Here is a 23,497-nt window from a genome sequence, read left to right as displayed (position 1 = left end):
GCTGTGTAAAATGAACTTTTAAGAAGCCTTAAATGAGAAAGCGATGCCCAACTACATTTGTGAAGTTACTAATTCCATGGGGCTCTTCATAAAAAAAGAAAAATGTTACTTATATTGAAAGTATCTGCTTGTGGCAAGTAGTGCTGTAAATTCACATGCTGTGCATTCTTCTGCCATCTAGTGTTGGCCTTGGACGTGTACAACTTGCTTTTCTTCTAAAATAAATCTTTTCGAGTCACAAGAGCTAGTGTTGCCACCTATTAGTGGTATTGCGCATGGGCATCGGCTCCATTGTTAGATTATTTTTTCTCTGGCACGTAGGTCTAGATCAGGAATGGAGTGAAAAGAACAGAAAGAAATCATGACCATGCAAAGTAGAAAAGGGGAAATTTCTGCAACAACCTCAGGTGACCGAGGAGGAGGGTGAGTGCAACTGAATCTATAGTACTAAAAGCCACAAACAGATGTTTACAAGGTAAGTAACATTTTCCGTTAATGGCATGTGTAGCTGTGTAGTGTGCACATACTGTAAAATAGTCCTCCCAAAATCGGTGGCTTATCCTGAAGATGTTGCACAAGATTGAAAGTGTCCGTAAGACAACCTGGCCAGCTCTAGCTTGTTGTCTAGCCAGAAAATCTACACAGTTGTGTTTGGAAAAGGTAGGAGGGGTAGACCAAGTAGCTGCTTTGCAGATATCATCTAAGGGTGTACTACCTAAGAAAGCCATATAAGCCCCCTTTCTTACGAGTGGAATGAGGTCTGGGAGGGACGGGCAGGGTTCTGTTTGCTTTGGCGTAACATATTTGGATACACTTGACCACCCATCTTGCAATCCCTGCCTTTAAAATAGCATGTCCTATATGGGGTTTGCAGTAAGAAACCAATAACTGTTGAGTCTTACGGAAGGCCTTTGTCCTGTCAATGTAGTACTTTAGCACTCTTTTGACATCAAGGGCATACAAAACTAGTTCTGCTACTGTTTCTGGATGGGGAAAGAAGATGGGCAGCTCAGTTTGGTTAAGGTGAAAAGTAGAGACCACTTCAGCTAGGAATTTTGGATTGATTCTGAGAACCACTATATCTTTATGTACTTGGGAGAACGGCTCCTGCAAGATAAGAGCGTGTATTTCACTACTTTTTCTGAGAGATGTAATGGCTACAAGGAAGACTACCTTCCAGGATAAGAACTGAAGAGGTCAAGAGTGAAGTCGTTCACAATGGGGACCTATCAGTCTTATGAGTACAATATTAAGATTCCAGAACAGAGATGGGAGTGTCTGTGGCGGAATAATTATTTTGAGGTCTTTCATGAATGCTTTAATGACTGAAATTCTAAATAGTGAAATATGTTGGCTATTTTGTAAATAGGCAGCTAAGGTAGCCAGATGTAAACAAATAGATGTATATGGGGGAGGGTGGCGGCATTTGGAGCAGATACACATTATTTTAACAGCATCCATTCTGTTCAGACTGCAACTGCCTCTAAGTGCGAAGGTCACGACGATCCTTGACAGTTAGCTGGCTAGAGCTAAGTGTGCAGCATCGGAAGGCAGAGTAATACCTGGGGAGATGTCTGAGTGGTTGGCCCTTATCATGGAAGGGATAAAATGCTCTCTACACATGCACAACAAAAGACAGACAAATATTTGAAACAGAGTATGCTTGGAGGAGATGAAGGTGTGGCTGGGGGAACACATGGACAGGAAGAAGGCCCCCAACGGCGGCCATCTAGCATGCCATCAGCAATCTGAAAGTCACCATGGAAGGGAGAATGGGGGAACTCAAGGTTGACTTGGCCCAGATTAGACAGGATTTACGGAATATCACACACAGAGTCACAGAAGTGGACAGCAATTTATCAGAGACGGAGGACATGGTCAAATCGCAGGAAGAAGGTCTGGTGAAACCACATCAGCTGGTGAGTCAACTTGAGGTTAGAGCTTAAGATGCAGAGGGATAGTCAAGATGCAATAACTTGAGTGCAGTATGCATCTCTTATGGAGCAGAAGGCAACGCCTCTACAAAATTAATGTGGAACTGGCCGAATAAAGATGCCTTGGCGTGTTTTATTGTGGAACAGGCACCCAGAGCCTACACAGCAAAATCAACGGTGGGTGATCCACCACAACCATTTATAGTACAGTTACTAACAGGGATGAAGTCCTCTGGACTGCAAGGAAATTGGAGAGGATAAAGTACCAATCATCTCCTGTGGCGACCTTACCAGGCACACATACATCCAGCACAAATTCACTACTCCTGTGATGTGCAGCACTCCACATCTTCCTGATGTAGGCCTAGGGTGAATTAAGCACACAACAGCAGAACTTTAAAGAGGTGAGTTTAGGCCTCACTCCAGTGACACTGGGTAAAACGGTCCTATTCACTACTACTGATCACTACAAGGTATGCAGCCACCACAGTGATCGTGCTGTTCAACTCCTGGTGAAGACAGTAGGCTTTCCCCACTATAGGTTAGTGCTTTTGGCACCCCTCCCAGTCCAACAAACCACAATCTATGAGAGGCCTATGCCACAGCACCCATGCATGATCTGTGTCCACCTATGAAGAGAAAAAAAATCAGCATCAGGGATCCAGGCAACAGTACAGTTTTGCACTTATGACAGGGGAACACGTCTTCAACCATGCAGAGGACTTTTCCACCTCAACAGCACGTCCATGAAAGAATATTGGATACCCCCTGAATCAGCCCATAGACCTCAACCAGGCATGTCATCTGAGTGCCACACTGGTGCCTTTTGTTCAGGATAGGCAGTACATAGCAGTCAGTCCACATTTATTGTCAAATTCTGCAGCATAGCGCAGTCTTGGAAGGCCTGTATGAGAGAACAGCGGAAGTCTTCTGGAACAACAGACAACAACTGGGCATGGAGTCCCTACGTGAGGAGCAGTAGTGGCCAAACAAGAAGCTGGCACTGACAGAGCAGCCCAAGGCTAGCAGATGAGAAAATGTAGTTAAATGTTTTGATGAACTTCACAGTCCAATGAAGTGGTGGGCAAACTGTTTGGATTTATGTTCCTGGTGGATGCCCGAGCCACCAGACTTGATGTTGGATATGGAGTCAAGAATGTTGGGTCACTAGGAGCATAGCGTTGGCACCAAGCCAGTTGCCTGTTTACTGGAGGCCTGGAACCGGGTTTTGCCTATGCCTGAAGAAGGGTATCTGTCAAGACCTCATTAATAGGCAGAATGGGCTGCCTAGGTTGTATGACCTCTTTAAGAACATTTTATTTTCATCTCCATGGTGCGTAGTTTGAGGTCAAGGACCTCTGCATCACCACAGCGAAGGAGGCACTTTCCCTCAGTAGCAGGTCTAGGGAGTGAGACGAAGCTAGCATCTGGAGAAGTGTACAGACCACTGGCATGATGTAGGTCCTCATACCAGTTATCAACAGCATAGTGAGGCACATGGTCATCCCCATCATCATGTTGGTCGTTGTCTGAATCACTCCCAATATGGTTGGGGAGAACCCGAGCCCTTGCCAGAGGCAAAGGTGAAGTGTCAAAGTCTGATGGGTTGCCAATAGGTTGCTGCCCGTGGAATTTGGGGTGCAACCTTGGTCAAGATGAGTTTGACTCAAAGTCAGAGTGCACAATTGTTGTGCCTTGTCCTCCGGTGGTAATGCAGAGGGATCCAGAGCAGGGCATGGCACCAGGACTGAAGTAAGCACTGAAGCCAGTGCAGAATTTGTAGCGAGTCGAGAAGTTTCAACTGGCTCAGAGGGCAAACCCGCCGGTGGGATTACACTTGGAGGTCCTCACGGTTTACTGGGGCTCAAAGAAGCACCAAAGGGAGCTTTTATGGTGCCAAAGGGACATGTCTGTGTCCGATGGGTTACCAACAGCTGCTGCTAGGAAGATTTGGAGTGCGACTTTAACCAAGATCATCTCACAAAATGTTTTGTCAGCAGCATGGGTTAGCAAAAGTCCTATTTTAGATGCAGTGTTATCAATGGCCCCAGAAATTTGGGTTAGTTCAGGACAAGCATCTGACATGGCTTGGAAGGCAACTGAGATCAGGAGCAAGAGACACAATTACTCCCTTGTTCCTTGTCAGGAGTTCAAGAGTGGTGGCAAGAAGCAGAGGCACACATGGAGTTCTTATGCTTCTTATTTGACTTACCAAATGATATCTACCACTTCTTATTTACTTATCCAATGACATCTACCACAGCAAAGAGCCACCCCGCAGGGAACACCTTTTCAACCGGACACATCGTGGAGTCTTTCAGTGTATAGTGATGTAAAGCTTCAACTCAAGGTCCCAGGTACATGTGGGCACGGTCACCACAAAGCAAAAATAAATAGACTTGATTGGGATCTTTCACAGACATTTACTTGAAACAGTCCCTACAACGCTTAAACCCTGTAATTTTAGAGGGTGACTATTTCTTTGCACACTGGTATCATTTAGTGACAAATTTGGAGAACATTGTTTCGCTCAGAGACTAGGGTAGCTCTGATTCAGAGCCTGGTGGGACAGAAAGAAAGGAACTTATGTTGGTGTAATGGGAGGCCACTTCCCAAGCTGAACAATATTAACATAGAGCTGCACACCACCTCTTGTCAGAGCACAGGAGTACTGTTAAAACATTTCCGGATAGAGTCTGATACCCAGGTACTTATTTATCTTGGTTAGTATTCTCATTGGACAAAAAAAGTTGCTTGTTAAAAGCGTTCGGTTAAACTGTTTTATGTGGCTCTGTAACATACTAGGTATTGTTTTGTGATAGATTTGTCATCTTAGATCTTGATGTCACACCACAATCTCAACTTTGATGGGTTCCTTCCATGACAATAGTAAAACTTCTTAAGGATCAGACAAAAAATGATTGTGCAAAAAATGTCAAGTCTTGATGAACAAGTAACTTACCTTCAGAAAAGCCGTATCTGGTAAAGACAAGCCACAGATTCCATATTTTAGAATTCTTCCCCAGGAGTCAGACTGGCTCCAGAAACTTTTCTTCAGCAGTATCTCTGCGAGTCGGTAGAGGGCGTTGTGAGACTCCGTAGCAACATCATCGCCAGATTTGACGTTGACGAAGTCCATATAGTCCCTCCCCCAATGCGCTGAGGTCAGTTTCTTCTGTGACTAGAATCCGCACAACGAGGAGCCATATAGAAACTGGCAATTAAACAGTGTATACACCAAAAAGGTGGATATAATTATGATGTTACAACCACTAAACTGAAAAGCACAACAAACTAATACCCCGAAGCAAGACAGAAGCCAGAAAACCCAGATCGCAAAGCGGGAAGGATGGGTGATTACATAAGTAATCTGCGGCTAGTCTGTGTCTCTACCAGACAAGGCGTTACCGAAGGTAAGTAACTTGTTCATCTGATAAAGAAAAGTAGCTGCAGATTTCTTATCTTGGAATTAGATACCGAAACAATATCAACCCAGGAGGAGAGCTGCAAACAAATCTTACCCAGTCTCGCAATTAACAACCTGTCAACTAAGGAGTAGTAGACCAGATATGAGATAGACAAAGGTGAGAAGAAGTCTGTAGCTTACTCACAAAGAGTAGATGACCCACATATCACAAGAAGATATGAAAAGTCATGGGTGTTTAAGAAATGGCCATGAAAATGAAACAGGAGGTGGAGCCACGACAGGTAAGGACATGAAGTTCTCCCAATAAATAGCTGGATGGATGAGCAGCACAAGCTTCTATCAAGGGAAAAAACACAAAGTGCAATTAAGAAGAGAAGCTAAAAATAACGCTGCTTACACCAGAATGGTTATTGGAAATTTGCAAGAAGCAGCAGCATCATGCTGAAAGGGATATGAACCTGATAGCGGAATGTACGTGTCCAGGAACACACAAAGAGAAAAATGCGTAGACAGAAAGCAAAAAAGTGAGGCCCTTAGAACCAGCCGACAGAACACCCTAAAGGTGTACCAAAAGCACACTACTAATGGGTAAAGTAGTAGGACCAGGAAAACCAGCCTGGGAACCCATACAGAGGGGTAGACTTGTAGGAACATGGACATGTCCAAACAGGAAGTGTCCAGAGACATACATCGGATCTGAAGAACACAGATGTCTTAAACAAAAACTGGACACCACATGAGGGATGTGATCGGAACCCTCAATTGTAGATGCATGACATCAAAAGTTCGAAACCTGAATGAGCTGTGCTCCTAAACTAAGAAAAGAGAAAGAACAAGGTTGTAGAGGTGCAACAACACAGGAGGAAAATGAAAAGGGGAAAAAATAAAACATCCTCAAGACAAAAAAAAATCAACCAAAGATTAAAACAAGGCCAGTACATCAAAGGAAGTAGAGGGTGGAAGAACCACCTGCTAAGAGAAACTGACAGATATTGTGCGGTACAGTAAGAACAGAAACAATGTAGAGAGACACCCTCTGAGGAGAGTTTAATCACAAAAAGGGCATAAGCAACAAATGGAAGAAATCCGTTGAAGAAAAAACAGAAGCAAGAGCGGTAATTCCGAAGGAAGAACCAGCGCAGAAAATAGAGATCCAACTGTAGAGTAATACTGAATACTGCAAAAAGGAGTATAAAAAAATTGACTACCAGATTGGAAGCTAGATGCTAGACCGTAGAAACTTGTAAGGTCATAAAGGAATGTGTGATGGAAAAACCCCTGAGCCAACAATAAAGTAGCAATGCTAGGGGTAGAAGCATGCAGTGAGATACCTGCATTAGGAGAAACAACCCTCCAAGACAGTCATAAAACCAGTCATGAAAGAATAGGTGTCAACAACGTTCTGTAGGTGCAACATACACCTCCCTCATGGAAGGAAGGGAGCGAACAGCAAGATCCATTGCATAAACCAATGGTGGTATACAATTATAACTCTGCCAAAATGGACTGATGATTAGAAAATATGTCCACTGAATAGGCGATGAATGCCTGAGGAAAAAAAGGGTTGAAATCAAAGGTTAAGGAGGGAAATGTCAAACATACTCAGAAGAGAGCCCATAACTACACCGTGTGAGCATAGGTGAGCCTGGCCATGAAGCAACAAGGGAGCAACCCACACATTTCCTGTGAGGGACTGTAGCCATGACCACTACCTCACTGTACATTTTCATACACATAAGGAAAATATAATAAAATGTTGTTGTGTAGAAAAACAGAATAAGGGATTACTCCCACAACCACCCTAAAAAGGGGAGAAGGAAGGTGAAAAGGGGCCTAAATGGGCAACAGGTGGTAGCCCCGAGTATGTAAAAAAGATAACCAGAAGAGATCTGGAATAAAAGTATTACTCAACTGACCAATGGAAATTCCATGGAAAATGGGAAGAAAAAAACTCTTTTTGTGGTAGAATACGTAGAAATCGGAGATTGTAGGCGACCTGCTTATAAGTGGAATACAACAGAAAACACGACATAGGGTGGATTGAGGGTGAGACCTGGTTTTAAATAAGGACAAAAAGGAACCAGCATATGTGGAACAACAAGGAAAAAATTATTATAAATTTCAGACAGTATTGCAACCCCTGAACAGAAGTGGTCTGCACCATGAGATGCACCATTAAGCAAAATCTCCATGATGAAGGAGACATGGTAAAAACAAAAGAACCTGCAAGGAGCAAGAAGTTCACACTGGGTGTTAACGGAGAACAAAAACACACTCCAGTATGCTAATACAACTGCTAAAGGTGGTGCACGTTTACAGACACACCTGCAATAGGACCCTCATATCTCAGTGAGAGGGTGTGAGACCGTGAGCACAATGCCACGGTAAATGCTCCTTAAAGAAGCTCTACAAGAGGACCTGAAATTAAGTCCCATCATGAGCATCTCTGAAGCGGCGTAAAGCCGAGACAGCATGCGCGCTAAAAAGGGACTTGCCATCAAAGGTCATATCAAGAAACTAATCTTGTACGGGTTCTGAGAAATTAAAGAACATAGGCAAGCTCTTCGCCATAATCCGCCCAACAGAATCAGTGGTATCCATACCACAGTGAACACTAAGTTTGGTAGCCTGCTGACCATCCCTTACCAAGGGCGTAAGAGCAGTTCTAGCCTCGTCAGGCAGAGAAGGCAAAATACGCTCCACTGAGTCTGACAGAATGTGGGAGAAGCGAGCAGGTACACAAGAGGTATTAGTGAAACACAAGGCAGAACTAGATGAGGCGCACATCCTCATACCAGAAGCATCCAGCTGCCTTGCTTCTCACTCTGGTGGAACAGAAGGAATCTTCATAAGACTGTGTGCAGCCAAAGCAGTTTGCGCCACAAAACTGAGTTGTCGGGTGCCAGCGAAGGCATGACTGGTCCTCCGGGCCGGCCTGTGTCTGTGGGCGATAAAACGCTCCAAAAGGGGACATGAATCTGGCAGGGTCTGAACTTCCAAGAGTATATCATAAAGAGATTTACAATAAGAAAGGACCAGCTCTACAGGAGACTGGTCAGGATGTAATATGTGAAGTAACGGATCCATGGACAATTGCACTGAAGGAAGATGTAAATGCAACACCTCTGAAACCCGTTTCAACATATCTGCAAAAGCAGAACTAGCCTCAGTAGCCAAACCAGGGGATGAGAGAAGGCTGGATGCCGGCAAGGAATCAAGACCACTCGTATTGACCAAATCAAGCAACCAATCTGAGTGTGAAAGCAGAATGGTGCCTGAATGAGGAGGCTGAGGATTGTTGACAGGTGTTGCAGTCGTCTGGGTCGTGATGGGTGCTGAGGCACCACTTGCAGACTAAGTGGGGGTCCGTGACTGACATCTATCTAGCACATGACCCAGAGGGTTTAAAGTCAGTAGGCAGATACACTGTTTGAAGTACGAAAAATACAGTGAAAAATGTGAAGGCCAAAAATGGCCAGAGGAACTGCTTCTCCAGGTCTGCGTGGAAAAGAAGAAGCTAACTAACATCAGCGCATCGGGGGAGGGACTATATGGACTCCATCAATGTGATATTCAAGGATGACATCACTATGGAGTCGTACGACGCCCTCTACCGACGTGAAGAGGTACTGTTGAAGAAAAGTTTCTGGATCCAGTCTGACACCTGGGGGAGAATTCTAAGATAAGGAATCTGAGGCTAGTGTCCTCTATCAGATAGAAACAATTTGCAAAGAGGCAATAACTAAATTGTGAAAACAAAAATAAAAGAATACGTGAAGTTCTTTTCAAATATCAAGATGAACTCTAATTCAAGAAACAAGAATGATTATTAATAAGGTTATGCATATTCAACTTCACCATGTTGCGCCCAAACAGAAGGTTGAAAGAGTATCGACCACCCCTTAAAATTCACCTGAAAGTCATGCCTCTAATGTGCCTTAAACAAGCACACATTCAAGCAATTCATTCAGAAACATATGTCCTTTGAAAAATAGAGAACCACAGATGGCATGAACTCAGGGCACCATCCACAACGTATCAGGCCATAAGGATGTACTGCCACAGAAACTTCACTGGAAAGGAAACCAAAGGATTCATAAGACTCTGGAATGATAAGACTGAAGAAGAACAGCTAAACCAATTTATGGATTCTTCGCATTTAATGTATTGAAACAGAGACCTGCAACTTAGTAGCTTAGCCTTAACAGAGCTTTCATTGTGCAAAACATCCTCCAACTTACACTGAAAAATCTGGAGTTATGAAACCTCTGGTACTGGAATAGAAAGGAGGCACTTATCCAGAGTTTCCATTTCAACTGTTTAAGGCACCATCTGGTTACAAGTGGTCAGGAGACTAACAGCCCTCTGAAACCACTAAGGTGATAGTGAAATAGATAATGAAGTGGCATATCACAACCTGTAGTATAATTTACCTACCAATGAACTGCCACAATGGGATCCAGCAAAGCCCCTATGAACAACAAAGACTGGGAAGGGTTTGGCTGCAATTTTGCCACATTTACGAATAGGCTTTAGCTCAACAACACGTCACTTGCTGCAAAAACACCTGGATATTTCTGAAGAGAGAAAACTCTGACAAGCCAGACATGTACACAGGGCTAGTTATGAAACCCTCTCCTTCTACTGTCATAGCCTTTGTAAATACACTGGATGATCAGCTCAGGCCAAATGGAGCATCATGAACATGCACTGCATCTTTCCCATCACAGAAGCCGGTTGCTTCTATTCAGCTGTCACAGAGCCGCATATGGAAGTAAATGCCCTTGAAGTCTTTTGTACATAACCACTTCTCCACCTGAAAAGAAGACAAAATACACGCACAAGGGACACCTCGGCTTAACAATGTCTGAAAACAAAAACCAATGCGTCCAATTTAGTACAGAATAACAAACGCTGTTAGAGATAGAAGATAAGGATATGACATTTTTTATAGAAAAGGAAGGCTGGGAAAGAATCTGAACAGATACAAAAATTCTAGTATTAACATTTGCTCGTAACAACATTTTTAAACATTTTTCTAATGATATCAAAAACAACTTACAGGATTCCTTAGCACATCATCATCTACATCAAAGTTTGAAGTGTCTGACGGACTGCTGACATCTGGGATGTAAGGTGCTTCAAGATTTCGGATATTTTCCCAGTTTATCCCATCAAAGAAAGGATGCGCCTTGAAATCATCAATTCCGTTTTGTCCCAGGCGGCACTCCCTTGCACAAATTAGTCGCTGGATGAGATCTTTTGCTGCTTCAGATATGTCTGGGACATGTGATGGGAACTGAAAACGCTCCTAAAATAAATTATAAGTTTAAAGGATTATTTCAGTGTGCTAATTACACAAGGTAGACAAAGTAAAATCTATAAACACAGGCTGTGTCCAATATTGGTTTTCCTACTACCACTTATGCCCCATCAAGAGCCTTACTGTATATCAGTACTATAAAATAGGACTGTGATTTGAAAAAACAGCCACAGAATGTGCTACAGCCTGGCTCTGTTTAGGTATTCAGAAACAGGTGAATATTGAATAGTTTTTTGATGAACTGCAGACAGGACCATTGAAGCATGTGTTATGGGAGTGTAATCCAGGACGCCGGGTCTAAAGAGCCACAAGAGTCATAGCTTTCATCCCAACCTGTACATAAGGGATTTAGAGAGGTGAGGTGGTTTAAGTCGGAGGAGGGAAGAGGAGTATACATTGATTATGAAGCAGCAGTGGTGGATTTTGTATTTGTAATATTGGGGGAAAGCTCCTCTGAAGGTGTTTTAGTGTGATGCAGGAGTTGAAAGGTGGTAATTTGACTGGGAGCCACTAGAGTCACTCCCTTTAGAGGGCTAAGAAACCTAGTGAAGTGCAGCATATGATGAATTTCTGGGATTATAAGATGTGCATCAAAGTCATGACAATGATGTAAAAGCAGTTACGTTTTATGTGTCAGTATGATCCAATATCAAAGCACAGTAAGGATGGACCCATGAAAAAAAATAATATGAGAAATTCTCTGCAAAGAAAAATAATACAGCATTGGTAAAAAATAAAATAAAAAGTCCCGATTTATTTAGTTGGTTATCAGATAAAAACTGTTGCTGTATTATTTTTAAAATTAGACGTGACAAATCTTCACACAAATTTCCAGATATGAATACATGCATGTCAATGTGAATTAGGAAAGTTTTTCAGAGATTGGTCATCACAAATTTACAACATGTAGTGCAACAAATCCCAAGTTGATGGAGGTTTTAGGAAACAACAGAACAAACACAGACTGGAACACCACTTGGCAATAGGACAGCATTTATCTATACATAAATATTTAAATAACTGGTCACTGAGTAATATGGTCCCACATAGCTAAGAATTGGCACTGACTGGAATAGCATATTTAGTATTTGTTCAGCTTCAAAGAATACACTGCTGATTTAAAAAAAAGGGTCAGTTGTGAAGGTTAGTGGATTTATACGGTTCTGAGGCTCCCTCATTTAGGGCCAGATGTAGGCACAAAGCAAATTGCGACTTGCAATTTGCGAGTCCCTGCGACTCGCAAATTGCAAGTCGCAATTTGCTATGCAGAAAGGTGTCTCAGACACCTTCTGCGAGTCGCTATGGGGTCGCAAAGACCCACCTCATTAACATTAATGAGGTGGGTCGCAATTTGCGCCCCCATAGCGACTCTGGGCACTCACGGGGATGGAGGCCTGCTGGGAACAGCAGACCTCCATGTCCGTGACTGCTTTTAAATAAAGCAGTTGTTTTTTTTCCAAGTGTAGTCCATTTTCCTTAAAGGAAAACGAGCTGCACTTGGAAAAAAAAAAAACGAAACCTTTAGTTTCGGATTTTTTCAGGGCAGGTAGTGGTCCCTTGGACCACTGCCTGCTCTGAAAAAATATTTGTGGGTCCACTCACAAAGGGGAAGGGGTCCCATGGGGACCCCTTCCAGTTTGCGAGTGGGTTACCATCCACTTCAAGTGGATGGTAACTGCGACTCCATTTGCGACAACGTACGCGGTCGCAAATGGAATTGCATACCACTGCGACTCGCAAATAGGAAGGGAACACCCCTTCCTATTTGCGAATCGGAAATGCATTTTGCGAGTCGGTTCCGACTCGCAAATGCATTTCTGCATAGCAAACACACGTTTGCGACTCGCAAACGGCGAAAATCACCGTTTGCGACTCGCAAACTGTTTGCTACATCTGGCCCTTAGTGCTAATAATTTTATTGCCACATGTGCGACAATGTCCAGATTTCAGTAAAAAACATTTCTAGTTAAAATGGATGAAGGCGAAACTACCCAAAAATGTGCTGCATAATTTTGATAACCTTGCCCATAATTTGCCACTCCATGCACATAATCCTAGTAGCCATAAACACCATCACACTCTACATAAATCACCAGACAACACACAAATTACAACACCATGACTCGCCACAAAAAAACCAACACACATCGCAAAGTCTACATCTCTCTAATTAAACAACCTCATTCCCACCTCCAACAGTCACAAGTGCAATTTATCCCCCAAACCAGCAACATCAAACTACCCAATCCTCGTGCACCTCGACATTTACACCAGGACATGAAGAAGAAAGAAACACAATAACAAAAATGCCTACTCTTCAATGCAAGACCCATGGGGAAGAAAACGCTTTAACATCTTTGACCTACTCTCAGATACACCGGACCTCAACTTCATTACAAAAACATGGCTCAGCAAAGATTCTGAAGCCACTTGCCATGAGGTATCCCTTATGATTTTCACCTCATTAACAAAAATCTTATCAGCAAATGTGAAGGAGGCTTAGCTGTCATCCATAACAAACACCACAAATAATAATTGAAATTCTCACCATGGACGGTTGTGAATCTTTGATAAGAAGTCACCCAACTCCAACTAATAGCTATTCCTTCCTACAAAATATATGGACTGAATTCTGCAATCCAGGGTGACTAAACACAGAAACAACACAATCACAAGACTCCTTTCTTCTGTGGCAAAATCTCCAATGAATTAATCTAAAATAACTACACAGACTGAAAATTACCTTAAGGACAACACCATAACAATGCATGACCTAACCAAGAAAGATACACCAATAATTATCCATTAATGCATACCTTCAAAACCCTGTCACAAGATTTCCTTGATAGATCATTGCAACCAGACCAGCAGGATCACCATCAGTCTCACAACCACAAAGAATCTTTAAAGATATCCTTCACTCAACCTGTGCAGGAGAGATAGTCAGATGCCTACTCAACAAGTCCCTGGAACAAGCTCACACGAGAGCTCAAAACCTCCTACATCAGACCTCTTCTCAAAAATAAAAATCTCGACCCATCAGATCAAGCAAACTTCTGGCCTACATCAAATGGACCACTCTCAGGAAAAAAAATTGAGAGCAGGGTTTACTCAACTCTATAATTTTACCTAAAATTATGGCTACCTGTCACACCAACCATCTGGTTCCAGACCAGGACAAAGTAAAGTCAGCCTTCATATCCATTTGGGATGATCCAAAACTCACAGTGGACAAAAACAGAGCAGCTGGGACATGGCCACGGTGGGATCAGAGTCTTGGCTCCAGATCACTCCAGGCCTCCCAAGCAGCCTACAAGCACGAGGACCAGACTACGTCCACAACTGCCCTTGAATGCTTACCCTGACATCGCCTGGGTTGGGGGAGAGGGGAACTGGAGGGGCAGACTCTAAGGCAAAGTCAGCTTTGGCTCCAAACAGCTTTTCTCCGTCGAAAGGCAGGTCCAATAGAGTGGTCTGGACATCTGTAGAAAAGGCAGAAGACCCCAACCATTCTTTCCCTTCTGGTAGCGGTTGAGGTACCCATCGCCCTGGCCAGAGTCTGTAGAATCCAGATCAGACTGAATAATCTGCTTAGCTGCAGCTTGAGCGTCTAACAGGAGCTCACTGAACTGCCCCTGCATATCCTGTAGTAAGTCCAGAACTACAGCTTTAGCCACGTCCATCAGGGTGTGCACATATCTCCCTAACACACAGGTAGCATTTGCCGCTTTCAGGGCCATATTGCAGGATGAAGAAGTCTTGTTAGCTGACTGCTCCATTCTCTTAGACTCTCTGTCCAAAGGAACAACAGGGAAGGAGCCTGGTGTAGAACGTGCTGAACATGAGGCCTGGACTACTAAACTCTCCGTAGTTGGATGCTTTGATAAAAATCCCAAATCTCCTGGAGCCACCCTATACCGCCTTGCAACAGATCTGTTCACAGCTGGCGATGACACAGGTTTCCTCCAAACCTCCAATATAGGCTCCGTAAGAGCATCATTAAATGGAAGCAAGGCTTCTGCTGAAACCGAAGAAGGATGCAGGACCTCGGTCGAAATGTTTGTTTTAACCTCAGCAGCCGGCAACGGAAAGTCCAAGAAATGTGCCGCCTTCCTGATCACAGAATGGAATGAGGCCGCTTTCTCTGTAAACTCCCCTGGAGATGAAAGATCCCACTCCGGGGAAGTGTCCAGCCCACTGGCTGAGTCTAGGCCCTGATAATCCCCAAAGGGCTCTGCAATCTCTCCTTCTTCTAGCAGCTGTCTTTGGTACTCTTGTCCTTCTAAGAGCCTCAGTGCTCTTCTCCCTGACCTCAACCTGGCCTCCTATCTCAGCGTCGACATTGAGTTAGCCGACGTCTGAGACACCGGCTTCAGGACTGATAGACGCGGACCAGGAGAAGAAGGAGACACACTACGATCCAATCCGGATCCATCTGGCGCCGGAGCTGATCCCATCGGCGCCGTAGACACCTGAGGCTCCGTCATCGGCGTCGACTGTATATGAAGCGACATCACCAGCGCCGTAGGCCTATGAAGCGAAGTTATCGGCACCCAACCGGCACCCTCAGCCGGATAAAAAGACATGAACGGCACAGACTTATAAGCGGCTGGAGAGCCCAATGAAAATGGCAATGCACCCGTAGGATCAGCCGGTGCACCAGTAGGGGCCATAGCATTGATCATGGCATTCAAAAATGCTGACGGATCTGCTCCCGGAGCAGGGAAGGCAGGATACCGCTGATGTTCCTGCAGCACTTGCTCCGGCTGGGCATCAGAATCCTGCACCCCAGGTGAAAAGAGAGGACTCTCTTGGGGTGCAACAACCTCGAAGACCGATGGCACCAGAGAAGCCAGAGGGCTTTGAGGCTGTAGAGTCACCGTAGGACTAACCTCCCACGTCGCACAATGCCGTCCAGATGAAGACCTGGATCGTGAACTACCTCTAGCCGACTGACGCCGAGAGTCGTGTCGGCGCCGCTTCTTATGCTTCTTCAAAGAGGTATGTTAAGACGATCTGCGATGACTTCTGTGCCCTTTCTTTGCCTTAGCCAGAAAGAGTTTGGCTTCTCTCTCCTTCAGCGCCTTCATGCTTTGGCGGGACACACACTCCTCCTTGTCATGCTCCAAACTCAGGCACCAAAGGCAGCCATCGTGAGGCTCCGTAACAGACATGCAACCCCCACACTCCCGACAAGGTTTAAACCCCAACTTTCTAGGAGGAGACATTGTAACCAGAGACAAAAAGCGGTGGAGACAAAAAGGACACCTTTGAAACAGTAACTAGAGTTAGGAGAAAACCGTTTGCATCGAAGGCACGGAAAAAAAGGAGCTGACGTCAGCAGGCCAGCGAGGAGCTCTTATTGCCACGGTGACGTCAGATGGAGTTGCGTGCAGAGCCGTGCAATTGTGACGTCCTTGTCGACGTGGAGAGCTGGGAAGATTTTCCGTCGAATTCTGGCGCATTGGGAGAATTCATAAGGTGAGGAATAAGGTGAGGAATCCACAGGTAGTTGTATCCATCAGAAGGCTTTGGTTTTGTCAATGTAAAACGTAAGTGCTTGTTTAACATCTAGAGTGTGGAGAACTCTTTCTACAACAGTCAGGCTGCAGAAAAAAAGACTTGCAGTTCAATGGATTCGTTGACATGGAGTTGTGAAACCACTTTAGAAAGGACCTTCAGGTTTGTGCGAAGGACCACCTTGCCTCTATGAATTTGGAAGAAAGGTTAGGGCCTGGAGCTCACTGACAAGCCTAATTGATGTGATGGCAATTAAAAAATCCACCTTCCAAGAAAGGAACTGAAGAGGACCATGAATGAAGTGGCTCAAAAGGAGGGCCCAATATTGAGGTTCCAGGATGGTGCAGGAGGCACCCTGGGTGGAATAACGCTTTTAAGGCCTTCCATGAAAGCTTTAATGACTGGGATTCTGAACAAGGAAATGTGTTGTATGTTCTGTAGATTTGCAGCTATAACTGTGAGATGTAAGCAAATGGAAGTGTGAGGTAAATTTGTATTTTGTAAATGGAGCAAATAACAAACGCTGTCTTGAACTGTAGTTGTAATGGGGTTAATATGTTTGGGCTGGCAGTAGCATACAAAGCATTTCCATTTTGCAGCATAATATGCTCTGGTTGTGGGTCTGCGGGCTTCCTTGAGAATGTCAATGCATTCCGCAGGCAATCCCAAGTAACCAAATTCTATTACTTCAGGAGCCATATCGCAAGTTTGAGTGGCCTGGGCTCTGGATGTCTGATTTGTCCTTGATTTTGATTGAGAATGCCTGGCCTGATGGGAAGCTTCTCTTGAGGGACTAGTGATAGGTTCAGAAGTGTGAATGAACCATGGCTGACGCGCCCAAGTGGGAGCTACAAGGTCCATGGTGAGCGATGTTTGCCTGATCCTCTGAACCAGAAATGGAATGAGAGTGAGAGGTGGAAAAGCGTAAACAAATATCCTTGACCAGTTCATCCACAGAGCGTTGCCGCTGGATAGAGGGGATACCTGGAAGCAAAGCTTGGGCATTTTGCGTTTTCTGGTGTGGCAACAAGGTCTCTATCTGAGGAGTTTCCCACTTTGTGAAGTATGTTTGAAGGACTTGTGGGTGGAGATCCCATACATGGCCCTGTTGCTGCATCCTGCTGAGCAGGTCTGCATAGTTGTTGCACGCTCCTGGAAGATATTCTGCCACCAGGTGAATGTGGTGGTGGAGAGCCCACTTCCATATATCCACTGGGAAACCGCGACCCCCCTTTTTCTGTGGATAATTCATGGCAGTCATTTTGTCCGTGCAGACAAAGACAACCTTCTGAGACAGGTGATGAAGAAATGCCCTCAGGGCTAGAAATACTGCCTGAAGCTTGAGGTAATTGATCTTGAGGAATTGGTGACCAAGAGCCCAAGGGCCGTGTTCTGTGAGGTCTTAAAGGTGAGCGACCTAACCAATCAGTGATTCATCTGTGGTCAGAATGACCTGAAGCACAGGTTCCAGAAAAAGGCCGCCCTTTCAACAGGATGGTAGTGTCCCACCACTGCAGAATAGTGAGTATGGGGGTCTAACAATAGATCTTCTAGTGACTGAGACCACTGATGAGACATACCCTGCTGTAGGGGACACACATGGAGTCTGGCATGGGGAATAATGGCAATGCAGGATGCATCATCCCTAACAGGCGCATAATACCGCTGACTGTTTATGTACGATTCTCTTGAAACTGGGGTAGAAGAGGCTGAAAACTCTGAACTCGGGCCGAGTTGGGATATGCTAGCCCCAACTCTGCAATGAGAATAGCTCCTAGATAGGGGGGCTGTAACTGAGAGGTTGGAGGTGGGATTTAGAAAAGTTGATTATGAAGCCCAGTGTGTGAAGGAGATCCACTGTCAACTGAGTGAGATATTGGCATTTTAATGTGCTGGCTTTGATTAACCAGTCGTCTAGGTAAGGGAACATGTGCATGTTCCGTCTTGTGTGCGGCAACTCCTGCTAAGCACTTTGTGAAGGCCCTGGGAGCAGTCGTGACTCCGAAAGCAAGGACTTTGAACTGGTAAGGGTTGCCTGAAACCACAAATCTTAGCTATTTGCGGTGTGCAGGGTGGATGGGAATATGAAAGTAGACGTCCTTCAGACCTAGAGCCATCATAGTCGCCATGTTGCAGAAGTGGAATAATATCTTGAAGAGTAACTATATTAAAGTGTTTTGAGAGAAGGTACTGGTTTAATGGTTTAATGGTCTGAGGTCCAGAATAGGCCTGTGAGAGCAGTCTTTTTTTGGGAATGAGGAAGGATAGGGAGTATACCCCTGATTCCTGGTGTTGTAAGGGGACAAGCTCCATGGCCCCTTTAAGAAGATGGGATTGCACCTCTTGCTCGAGAAGAGTGAGGTGTTTGTGGGATAGCCTTTGAGTGTGAGGGGGAATGTTTGGAGGAGTGGTAATGACCTCCAGACAAGAACTATGTTGGATAACGGAAAGGGCCCCCTGGTCCTTGGTGATGTTGACCCATTCTGGAAGAAAATCCTGAAGCTGTGCCCAGACAGGTGTGGAGTGAGAGAGGGGGAAAACTGAGGTAATCACTGCTTTGCAGTGGAGGAAGAGCCTCAGGAAGCAGTGCTCTTACCTCTGACATTGTTGTCTCTGTAGGATCCCTATAGAAACCCACAGAATAGGAGGGTGGAGGCTGTCTGGTTTGGGAAGTAGACGCCTCGAAGGATGTGGCTTTGTAAGTATCTCTGAAGTTAAGGTGGGGGTTGACGAAAAGTGCCACTTTGTGTGGGGGACTGTAGAGCACACATGGCCTTAGCTGTGTCTTTTTTTTTTAGCTTCTCAAGGATAGAATCCACTTGAGGGACAAAAAGATGCTCCTTACCAAAGGGCATGTTAAGAACAGCTTGCTGTACCTCTAGTTTGAAACAACAGCATTGAAGCCACGCATGCCTTCGTATTAAGACACTAGTACTGATGCTGCGTACAGCTACATACGCAGCGGTTTAAGGCACAGCATATAGAACTATTAGTTATTGGTTGCCCCTCTGCAACAATTTGCTGCCCTCTCGCAGTGCTCATTTAGGAGAAACTGGAGTAGCTCCTTCATTTCATCCCAGTGAGCCCAGTGATATCTAGCCAGTAAGGCCTGTGAATTAGCGATATGCCAAAGGTTAGCTGCCAGTGTAGCCATTCTCTCGTCAGCAGCATCTATTTTCTTACTCTCCTTCTCAGGAGGAGGAGAACCCCCTGTGGCATGGCTATTGCCACGTTTTTGTGCAGTGGTGGCTATTATGGAATCTGGAGGGACCTGTGACCTAATGTATAATGGATCTGAAGGAGCAGGCTTATACTTCTTGTCTTCTCTAGGGGTGATAACCCTAGAGCGGACAGACTCTTTGAAAATTTCCTCAGCATGAAGAAGCATGCAAGGGAGCATAGGGTGAAATTGGATACCCTGTGGGTATATGTAGGCGCATCAAAGAGGAAGTCCTGTTCGTTAGGGTCCCTGTATACTTTTGCATGAGGAAAGCAGCTTGCCACTACCTACTGGTAGGATGTACTATCCTCTGGTGGTGACGGGCCTTGTGGGATACAAGTCTGGATCACTGGGCAGGATGGGGTCAGTAGGTGAGGCAGGTGGAGAAGGTGGATCAGGAGGAGGAGTTGAAGAAGGCTTGCGAGGTATGCTGGTAGCCTTTTCCTTGCAAGTCATCTTTGGAGGTAGAGCAGTGTTCAAAGCTTCTTGGAAAGACGGATCCTTTTGAATAGTACAGGGGGAGAAACAATAATGCGTCCTGTACCCTACCTTATATGGAGGTGGCACTGACTAGTGCCCATAGTCTCCAAGGGAGAAAGTCTCACCAAAGTTTTCAGTTGTGCAATGTTGTCAGCGCCAAGGTGGAGGCGGTAGCTGGCAGGCTTGGAGCTGAAATTCGGACTGAGATGGATGCAATGTCTCAGACCGAGGTGCTGGGGGTCAAAACCAAAGCTTATGTCTTTGGTTTGGCTATTTTAGGAGCCAGAGGGCAGGGCTGCCTAAATGGATTTTTGGGTCCAGCTGTGGTCTGGTGGCAGTAGTGGTCAGGCAACCTCTGCAAGGGGCTTTTTTAAAGTCTTGGAGCGGGTAAGAGCGGCCACAGTACTCAAGTATTTTGCGGATGTTACCTCATGGCTTTCAATGTCCGACTGCATGTCTGAGTCAGAGGCCTGGATCAAGAAGGCCTCCTCTTGTTGTTCAGGTTCCTCCTGGGCGTGTTCCTCCCCAAAGCTATCCAGGGTGTCGTCCAGAGTTTTATGCGCCATCTCCAGAAGACAAGCTCTTCTGTATCGAAGAGTCTTCTTCGACCAAAAGAATCTGCAGGTATCACAGGTAGCTTCCTGGTAATTGGGGGAGAGGCACAATTTACACACCAGATGTTGCTTGGTGTGGGGAAATTTAGCATGGCACAGAGGACAGAAGCAAAATGGCACTCGTTCCATCAGCTCACCATCATGGCTGGTGCAGTGAGGTGAGGTAGACCAGAGATGGGTGAGGCTATCTGGGAGGGCACACGGTCGGTGCTTGGACTGACGATTCAGGGCAAACGCTTAGATAATAATGCGCAATCTAAATACTGTTGAAAAAGAGAAGACAGAAAAAAAGTTTTCAGACCAAGTCGAAAGAAAGACACACACATCCGAACCTAAAGGCACAGAGAAAACAATTTAACAAAGGAGTCCATGTCTATGCGAGAGGAGGAGTCACTCGAGAAGGAGTCACTTGAGCCTGTGACTCGAAACGCTTCTTTAAAGAAAAACAACTTGCAACACTCCAGAACCAACACTAGATGGCAGGAGTATGCAGAACATGTGTATCTACAGCCACACGTCATCCAACATTCTGATCCCCCTTAATGGCTGCATGTCTGGCTTCCACTCGAGCTGGGTATATAGTGCTTTCAGGATCCTCTGGTGGGACACAACATCAGCAGTGGCCACTGGATTGTTGTCCCCTCGCCTCCTGCCAGCTCGTGTTCTACCTCTGGTTTCTTGCCATTGACCATTTCACAGAACTATATGGACCACTTCCTCAAAAAGGTCTGCTCCAAGATAAGATCCTCAAGGCTTGTTCAAGACCTGCCTCCAAGATGTACGACGTGACATCTCTGAAATAAGGGGGCATGTAGAATGTACAGCTGACTCCCAAGTGGAAGATCAGGAGGTGCTATGGAGAAGGTTGGCAATGCTTGCGGAGCAACAGGTTGAGCTACAGGCCAAGCAGGAAGAACTGGAATACAGAAGCCACAGGAAAAACATTTTTATCCGGGAGGTACCTAGGGTGGGGGAAGGCAACAACATCATGGCCTTCACCACTGAGCTCTTGCTCACCATCCGGGGCAACATGAATGCAATTCCTCTGAACCTGGACAGGACCCACCGGGTGCACCCATTAACTTGGCGATCTGGCGCTGCCCCTCATATCCTGACGAGGGTCCACTTCTTCGTTGAAAAAGAATCTATCCTGCATACCTCCAGGAGAAAAGTTAACTTGATCTTCGAAGGCCACACCATCCAACTCCTTCACATTCCCCAGTCACATTGCACAAACGTCCTTACTTCAGATTACAGACAAACTGAGGAAGTTGGACATTCGCTACAAATAGGGCCATCCCTTCATGCTCATGTTTCACTGGAAGAGAAAACAACGCTCACTGCACTCCCCTCCCAAAGTAAAAAGGCTACTGGATATTCCAGATGAAGTCTCTGGCAGAGACTCATCCCTGACCAGAGAGGCAGCTAGGGAGGGTTTGTCTTTAGCCTGGACCAGAGTGCACACTACTCAACAGGGTAGGAAAGTACTCTTTTTTGCATGGATACCCCCACTTTTTGCCTGCTGTCTGTGTTTTTACTGTGTTCACTGGGATCCTGCTAACCAGGACCCCAGTGACTCTGCTCGCTTCCTCTAAATTTGGTTGCTAGGACTTCGCACACCCCACAATTGGCAAACTGGTGCCCCATAAAAGTCCCTAGTATATGGTACTTAGGTACCGAAGGCACTGGGCTGCAGCATTTATTGTGCAACCCATGGGAGCCCATGCAAAATGTGTCTGCTGGCCTGCTATTGCAGCCTGCATAAAAAGGTGCATGCACCCTTTCACTACAGGCCACAGCAGAAGGTCACTGTAAGTCACCCCTATGGCAGGCCCTCCTAGCCCAGAGGGCAGGTACCTGTGTGTGAGGGCAGGCACCTGTGTGTGAGGGCACCCCTGCATGAGCAGAGGTGCCCCTATGAACTCCAGCTCCATTTCACTGTACTGCATAAGTGTGGAGAAGCCATTTTACCCATGTACTGGACACAGGTCAGTCAGTACCTGTGTCCAGCTACACAATGGTAACTCCGAACCTGGGCATGTTTGGTATCAAACATGTAGGAATCATACCCCAACACTGCTGCCAGGATTGGTTGTATGATTTCATGCACTCTGGAGGCTCCTTACAGGACCCCCAACATTGCTCATACCGGTCTTCTGGGTTTTTTCCGGGAGCCTGCACTGCTGCTAGCCCTCAGACAGGTTTCTGCCCTCTTGCTGCTTGACCAGCTCAAGCAGAGGAAGGCAGAATAAAGGATTTCCTTTGGGAAAGTGGGGCCACACCCTTTCTCTTTGGAAACAGGTGTTACATAGCTTGGGAGGGGTAACCTCCTCAAGTCACCGGTATGCTTTGAAGGGGGAATTTGGTGCCCTCCTTGCATAAACCGCTTTGCATCAGTCCAGGGACTCATGCTCTGGCACGAACCTGGACAATGGAAAGGGGAGTGACTACTACCCTGTCCATCAACACCCCAGGGGTGGTGCCAGAGCTCCTCCAGGTGGCCACTTGATTCTGCCATCTTAAATCCAAGGTGGGCAGAGGACCCTCGGAGGCATCTGAGTGGCCAGGTCAGGCAGTTGACATCACAGCCCCTCCTGATATGTGGTCAGCCTGCTAGGTGACCAATCCCCCTTCCTGGGTTATTTAGGTTCTCCCTTTAGGGTGGGTCCTCAAATTCAATGTGCAAGATTACAGCAGGACTCATCTGCACCATTTACTTCATCTTCTGGCCACCGGGACTGCAACTGGACCCTCCAGCAACCAACAATCTGCAACTCCAGCAAAGATGCCGCTTTGCAACATTGTTTCTCCCGCTCCTTCCAACAACTGCAACATTTCCCTGGCTGTGCATTCTCTGAGGGTGACGAGTCTTCAGTCTGCACAAGAAGTAATAAAGAATCTCCCTTGGAGTGAAGGAGTCACTCCCCTATATCCGCAGGCACCAACTGCAACAACGACCGGCTGCGTGGATCCTCTCTC

General features: G+C 45.7%; 1 protein-coding gene across 1 annotated transcript in view; it reads right to left on the bottom strand.

The window, feature by feature from the left end:
• CDC42BPB (CDC42 binding protein kinase beta) overlaps positions 1-23,497 on the bottom strand; it is a 903,752-nt gene that overhangs the window by 661,141 nt on the left and 219,114 nt on the right. Inside the window, exon 8 of the mRNA XM_069207298.1 lies at positions 10,424-10,672. Coding sequence (XP_069063399.1) covers positions 10,424-10,672 — 249 coding nt within the window. The remainder of the gene's footprint in view (positions 1-10,423; positions 10,673-23,497) is intronic.

This window comes from Pleurodeles waltl, chromosome 9, assembly GCF_031143425.1.
Source record: "Pleurodeles waltl isolate 20211129_DDA chromosome 9, aPleWal1.hap1.20221129, whole genome shotgun sequence".
Taxonomy (NCBI): Eukaryota; Metazoa; Chordata; class Amphibia; order Caudata; family Salamandridae; genus Pleurodeles; species Pleurodeles waltl.
This window is presented reverse-complemented; position numbering and strand designations above follow the sequence as displayed.